General features: G+C 54.2%; 1 protein-coding gene across 2 annotated transcripts in view; it reads left to right on the top strand.

The window, feature by feature from the left end:
* The window catches only part of LOC144951241 (tyrosine-protein kinase SYK-like), a 32,844-nt gene extending 25,232 nt beyond the window's left edge, over positions 1-7,612 (top strand). For both annotated transcript variants that reach the window (XM_078881394.1, XM_078881402.1), the window contains exons 9-15: positions 2,032-2,080; positions 2,243-2,447; positions 2,746-2,955; positions 3,625-3,814; positions 4,247-4,387; positions 4,918-5,030; positions 5,306-7,612. In XM_078881394.1, coding sequence (XP_078737520.1) covers positions 2,032-2,080; positions 2,243-2,447; positions 2,746-2,955; positions 3,625-3,814; positions 4,247-4,387; positions 4,918-5,030; positions 5,306-5,435 — 1,038 coding nt within the window. In that variant the 3' untranslated portion in view covers positions 5,436-7,612. The remainder of the gene's footprint in view (positions 1-2,031; positions 2,081-2,242; positions 2,448-2,745; positions 2,956-3,624; positions 3,815-4,246; positions 4,388-4,917; positions 5,031-5,305) is intronic.

Below are 7,612 nucleotides of genomic sequence, written 5' to 3' on the forward strand. Positions count from 1 at the left end.
GTTTGAGTCGAACGCTACGTAGTTTATTTATAACCAATTCCACGGAGGCAGCGGTAGCAGCAGCAGCAGCGGTGGCTGCGTGGATCTGGCGCTGCGTGCATGGCACGTTCGCCGCTGACGCGGTAGGCAGCTCGGAACTTCGCCACGGTCGCGCTCCCGGCGATGTCGCGGTGATCGTTTTAGGGAAGCACATTGTCCCACCGCGGCTGTCCGCCGTTGGGACGGCCACATTTTCCCTTTTGAGTTGGGGGTCCTAAACGACAACGTGGTCGCACGTGCAGTCATTTTGTGCCCGTGGTCTGGGCAAGGCTGAGAGCTTTTGTAGGTGCAGTGTTGCACACCTCTGTGTGTTGTTAAATCTAACTGCAGTGTTTGGTTATGGCTAAAGTAATGATGTCAAATATCTCCCTTAGCAAAGAGACTTTCTGTCTCACCTGCATGTCTGTCTACCTGCCTTCACACCTACTTACCTGCCTGCCCTACCAACCTACCCACTCACCTACCTACTCAGCCACCTACCTATATATTTACTCACATACCCACCCACCTATCGACCCACTTACCTACCCACCTACCTTTCTCATCACCCAAGACTTACCTACTCACTACCCACCTATGTAGTCATCCACCTATCTGCCTGCTCAACCATACACTTTCCTTACCCACCACTTACCCACCACTTACCCACCTACTCATCCACACGCCCAACATTGCCACCTATACCATACAATTTTGTTGAAATTAAAATACAACTGTTTTTAATCTTAGCGAAGAAAACACATTCTAAATATCGACGTTTCAGCTCTCTGGCCTTCATCAGGAGAATGGTAAACAAACAACGTTTAGCGTCACTTCGTATGCGGCCGTGTGGCTCAACGGTGGAGCGAGCGGCTCGCGATCGGAGGGTCGCGAGTTAAGAATCCTGGTTGTGGGGTGTTGTTCACTCGGCCCATCATCTCTCCCTCCGGGGTCGATACAATTAAGCACCACTTTGTGGGGAAGCATCAGCAGCGGGTATCCTGTGGACAGACTCGCCCCTGCCATAGAAATGTGTAATTTACATTGCTGGCTCCGCGTGGCTGGTAAGCGGTTGGTAAACAACAGGCGAGCACCGCTGTTTTAATGATGAGATGAGCAGAACATCGACCTCACTCGACTCAGCGTCTAGCTAATGGGCTCCATCCCTTATCCACGAAGCAGGGACACCCATTAGGAGGCTGCTGTTGTTGTGGATTCCCATTGTAGCTAACACGGTGGGGAGGGGGGGGTCATGATGGTGTCCATGCCATGAATGAGTAGGTGGATGTGATTGTGTGTACACGCGTGTCAGTGCATGCGTCTGTCTTTTTACGTGTGTGTGTAAGAGTGTGCGTGTGTCTATGTATGTGTGTGTGTAAGAGTGTGCGTGTGTCTATGTATTTGTCTTTGCGTGACTGTGTGACACTTTCTCCCCGATGTAGGCTATACGGGGGATCTTTGTCTTTGTATGCAAACCTATTGCTCGGTAGACTGCGCCATGAACCCAGTGCCATCATTGGACACGAATGGAGGGAGTTCCATCTGACCCAGCCCGAACTGAGTCACGAGATTGGCTCGTAAACATCCGCGTTGGGGAGACAAAGGTGGCCGTGCATTTATCCCGGCCACACCACCCCCTCGGGGAGGATTGTCTTTGTGAGTCTGTATGGCAGCTTGGGGTGGCCTTCATTCAGCAGTGGATTGATCATGGCTGATGATGACAATGATCAATGGTGGTGGTGATGATGGTTGTGGTTTTGATGGTGATGATGATGGTTGTGCTTTTTGTGAAGGTGATGTCAATGATGATGGTGGTGGTGATGATGGCGGTGATAATGGCGGTAATAATGATGGTACAAATGTTGATGACTGTTGTAATGATGATTGTAACGATGGTGAGAATTTTTATGAGGCTGGTGATAATGATGGTAATGGAGGATGTTGATGGTGGTGGTGGTAGTGATGATGATGATGATGGCGGTGATGGTGACTGGAACTCACGTCTATTCACAGGCCATCACCAATGGATTCTCCAGTCCGGAGCCACCCATCGAGAACCCAGGTAACGACCTGCACCACCCTTGCGGGCAACCCCGCCGACATGCCTGCCTGAGTGAGACCGTGCCCCACCGTATTCCTCTAACTCTGCATCCCTCCCGTATCCTCCCCGTGTCTCCCCCTTGTCCCCCCGTGTCCCCCCCCCCCCCCCCCCCCGTGTCCCTAGGCCCGGTCCAGAATAACGTGTACTACTCGAAGCCGCCGCTGCCCGGAGCTGCGGTGAGCGACGCGGAAGGGGAGGGTGTGTACAGCGACCTCAGCGACCTCCGCGGCATCTACCTCAACCGCAACCTCCTGCAGCTGCAGCACAACACGGAGCTGGGCTCGGGAAACTTCGGCACCGTGCAGAAGGGGACCTACACCTTGGCGGGGTACGGCGGAGTGGGGGGCTCGCGATCGCCCCGGTGCGGACACGGAACTCGCGTCGTGACGGGTACCGTGCGGGGGCTTGCAGTTCGGGTCTCTGGGGTTGTTGTTCTGTGGAACCAGGCGGGACCCTCAAAAGGCCAGGGAGTGGCAGTGTCATTTGCAGGCGTGACCGAACAGTCTTTCGATGTTTGCCCCCCACGTGTCCCCATCTCCACCATCTCCACCACCACCACCATAACCACCTCGATCACCACCATCTCTACCACCAATACACACCACCACCACCTCTCTGGCGAGCAGGAAGCAGGTGCAGGTGGCCGTGAAGGTCCTCAAGCCCGTGGAGAACCAGGAGATTCTGAAGAAAGACCTGATGGAGGAGGCAAAGCTGATGCACCAGCTGGACCACCCGTTCATCGTGAAGATGTTCGGGGTGTGCGAGGGAGAGGCGCTCATGCTCGTCATGGAGATGGCCCCACTTGGGGCCCTCAACAAGTACCTCCGCGAGCACCGGTACGCGACGTCACCGCACCGGTGCGGCGACGTCACCGCACCGGTGCGTGATGTCACCACCATCACCGTGGTGGTCGCTACTCCACTGCATATGGCTGCTGTGACCCAGAGCTGTGGAGGCAGTAGCGAGGGGTTGGTGGATCACACACAGATGTTTAGAAACTCCCTTCCCATGGGAGTCCAAGAGGCGCCGTACCCTGACTCGCCAGTAGAAGGCGGTACAGCAAGTGGGCTAATCGACATCTGTTCCCATCTGTAGGTGTGGGATAGAGTGTTGCCCCCTCACACAAGGTGCAGGTTTGCTCTGGGTTCTCCTGCTTCATCCCGTAACTTAACAAACACACACACGCAGTGGAACCGGTGTTGGAAAAACATCTCCATCCTGAGTAATCACCTGCAAATTACTCAACTGGCATCACACTCAGTAACAACACCATCCTGCGAAAAATAGTTTTGAGACTCGGTGAAGCCTCCTGGGTCAACGAGCATCGTCATCCTTACCATCATTCTCACCATCACCCTCACCATCACCCTCACCATCATCGTCACCATCATGCTCACCATCACCCTCACCATCATCCTTACCATCACCCTCACCATCATCGTCACCGTCACCATCATAATAATAATACATCGCCGTGGCGACGGTGGTTGTTGGCGGAGGTACAGCGGCACGATGCCGGTGGAAAACATCCTGGAGCTGATGCACCAGGTGTCGGCCGGCATGAAGTACCTGGAGGAGCGCAACTTCGTGCACCGCGACCTGGCGGCACGCAACGTGCTGCTGGTGAACGAGCGCTACGCCAAGATCAGCGACTTCGGCCTCTCCAAGTGCCTCGCCAGCGACGAGTACTACAAGGTGCTTGCCTGGAGTGTGCCGATGGTCGATGTGGTGGAGATGTGTCCTGGTGTGGCTAAGATGCTGACTGCGGGAGGCTACACTGGATGTGGCGTGCTGTGCGCCGCTATTTTCTGCGCCGCTATTTTCTGCGTCGCCGATGGACTAGCCACAGCCAGTGGTGGAAATTCCGCATTCTTTTTGTAGGGGCAAGTCTAACCATGTGATAACCACTCAGGTTTAACAACGCACAATAGGTGTGCATCACTGCACCTACAAAAAGCTCTCAGCCTTATCCAGACCACCAGCTCCAAAGAACTGCACGTGTGGCCATGTTGTTGTTAAGATCGCCTACTCAAAAAGGTTGTCGGCAATGTGGCCGTCCCAACGGGCAGCAGTCCTCAGCCTGACCCCGCAAGTCTTGTGCCCCCCCCATTCCCCGCTGTGCCCCAGGCCTCGAACGTGGGCCGCTGGCCCATAAAGTGGTACGCGCCCGAGTGCATAAACTACCGGCGCTTCACCAGCAAGGGCGACGTGTGGAGCTTCGGGGTGACCATGTGGGAGGCCTTCTCCTTCGGCAGCAAGCCCTACCCGGTGAGTGACGGGAGGGGGGGGGGGGGCGGGGGGGGGGAGTTCGCAGGCAGGGTGAGGATACATAGGCGGCAGGATGGAGTCAGTGGCGAGGAGTAGGCAGCACAGCGGTGACGCTCGCGCCTTGCAGCCACGAGTGCCTGGGTTCGATTCCCAACTCGGACCCCTCTCTGTGTTGAGTTTGTAAGTTCTCCCCCTGTTCTGCAGAATGAGAGTTGGATTATCTCTGAGTGTAGGGCGAGCGGTAGCGTAGTGGTTAGCGCACTGCACTACGGCGACCCGATTTCGATTCAAGCTCACAGCCAACATCGGTGACGAATATCTGAACCGGTCATGGGTCCATGAATACCCGGTGCGGTGGGCGAACATCAGGCTGAGAAAACGAAGGTGGGGCCTGGCGCGGTGCTGGCTACCCAGTCCCTTTGCAGGCTGACATGCCAGCCTGCAAAGGTGCTCGCTAACAGCACTTGCCCCAACGGTCTGTAAAAGGCTATACAGGGGATCTTTGTCTCTGCGTGTGCGCGCGTGTGTAGAAGATGAAAGGCCACGAGGTGCTGGTGTTCCTCGAGAGGGGGATGCGTCTGGACAAACCGGAACATTGCCCAGACCCCGTCTACCAAATCATGCTCGCGGCCTGGAACCTGAGGTGAGGCGCTCCCTCCCACCTTTGTGTCTCCCACACAACAATTCCACCTCCATCATCCACCACCTCCATCATCCACCACCTCCATCATCCACCACCTCCATCATCCACCACCTCCATCATCCACCAACTCCATAAACCACCACCTCCACAAACCACCACCTCCATCATCCACCACCTCCATCATCCACCACCTCCATCATCCACCAGCATCGTGTCTCCCCTCCCCGTGCGACCCTCACCTCCGCGTCTCCGTGTCTGCCCCATGCCACCCGCAGTCCGGACGCGAGGCCGATGTTTCAGGAGATCGACATGCAGCTGGAATCTTTGAAGAACGAGACACTGAACCTCGGCAAGGACACCCTGCCGCCCAAAATGCCGTCACGGAGGAGCACCGCCAGGCCATGAGGGTGGCCACAGAGGGGGCTCTCTTCATGCAGGCCTCACTCTCCTGCCCATCGCAGGCCTCGCCCACGCAGCCTCTACCCATGTAGGCCTCACTCTTCCCCGCATGCAACCTTCATCTCACAGAGATTCGTCGTGTGCAAAGCTTCTTCCTTCTTTACAGGCCTCATGCATACACAGAGGCATCTACTCACATGCAATCTTCACCCACGCACATTTAATCTATCCTCTCCATGCAGGCCTCACCCAGAGTCTCTTATTTTAATGCAAGGCCTCATTCATACAGCGAGGCCTCTACTCCATTCATACAGCCAGGGCATCTCCTCCATTCATACAACCTCTACTCCATTCATACAAACCAGGCATCTACTCCACCACAGGCCATGCCACACACTCTCCTTCTCATGCAGGCCTCGCCCGCACAGATATAACTTATTCTATGCATGCTGATTGCACTCACAGACAACCTTATCATTGATAATCGTCATTCATCATCATTGATAGAATGACCCTGGTCATGGGAATGTGGAATTTCCACCACAGTTGCATTGCTTGAATGGACAGGGAGAAGCTTTTACTTGTATGTATGTTGACCTTCTTTCGCACCGTACGTAGCCGGCCGTGCTAATCTTTTTTTACTTGTGAAGTACAAGATGCACGGATATATTTAAATGTCCACGTGTGTGTGTGTAAGTGCAGAGGAGAGCGGTAGTGTAGCAATTAGCGTGCTGCGCTATGAACCCTGCGACCCGAGTTCGATTCCTGCTCACAGTCAACACCAGTGACGATTATCTGAACCGGTCCTGGGCTTCCCCTAGGTCGACTCAGCCTCAAATGAGTACCTGGTGCGGTGTTTAAAAACATCGCCACTGGGGAGACAAAGGTGGTCGGGCGTGGTGTTGGCCACCCACCCCCTCGTGTACCGTGCCGGCCTTCATAGGTGCTCGCTAACAGCACTTGCCCCAACGGTCTGTTAAGGCTATACAGGGGATCTTTGTTTGTTTGTGTAAGTGCGGATGAGGCTCGTGAAGGACGCTACTGGGCAGTTGGAGGCAGTCGCCCTTCAACAACAACTGAGGGCAGAGGAGCGACGCTCACAACAATGAGCGGAGCGCCGGGCGTTTAAAATTATGAAAGTTGGCATTGCAGGGGGTGCAGCTGGTATTGCATATACCGGTCATCTCAGTTAGCTAACCCATAACACCTGCTGGGTCTGTCCCGAAACCTCCTCCTGTCAGCGAGCCTTCGACACTTCACGTGGCTTCAAAGTGCACCTAGCCTGGCACAGGCGCTTTGGTGACGTCACCGTCACGGAGTGGCGAATGGCGGAGCTTGGTATTGGTGTTGTTAAAGGCTTGAAAATGCTAGATCGTAATATTCATGCTACTACTGATGTGTTCACAAGTTTGTCCGTTGTTTCGCATATAACTCAGTAACCAACAGCAGCATAATCGGGTGGCTGTGTGTTTGTGACCAGATCTGTATAATTTTATTGATATTGGGCACAAGTGTTGGGTGTCTCTCACTTTCCGGATCATGCAACGATCCGGAGAATATAGTAACATGGGGGGAGGGGGGAGATTCAAAACTGTAAACTTTTTGGGGAAACCCAAAATCTGGGGATAATTCTTTAACTTTGCTATTTGAACACATGCCTACAAAAGCTGGTATGCTGACTTTTTAAGATAATGCTTTATTGAAATATGGCGTTAAGATTGTAAAACCATGAAGCTGACATTCCTGGTTTTTTTACCTCCCTGGACTGGGGGCTAAGTTTTATTCTGCTGCTGTTGCACTCGTTTGTATTTGTATCCAGTGCCTATGCCCGTTGGCACCCGGCAGTTTTGTACGGCGGTGAAATGTAACGCAGCCCGTCGCTTATCCGCCCCGACCAATTAAGCGCCCACATGCAGTGCAGGACTGGTACACGGCTTAATTTCCTGTCATTTGCTCCAGACGTTCACGAATCCGAGTTAGTCACACGCAGCATTAGTGAGCACCTGACCGCGCGAACGTTGGCTGGAGAGTCCGGCGAAGCGTTGCCCTGCGGCGTTCATTCTGCTTTTTCTCCATCCCTGTCGGTAACGGTGTAACGACTGTCATCCTCCGTAGATTCTCACTTATCCCACCAATTTACGTATCCGCCTAGACCTAGGATACTTGCAAGGCGGTAGTGGTGT

Source organism: Lampetra fluviatilis, chromosome 3 (genome assembly GCF_964198595.1).
Source record: "Lampetra fluviatilis chromosome 3, kcLamFluv1.1, whole genome shotgun sequence".
Taxonomy (NCBI): domain Eukaryota; kingdom Metazoa; phylum Chordata; class Hyperoartia; order Petromyzontiformes; family Petromyzontidae; genus Lampetra; species Lampetra fluviatilis.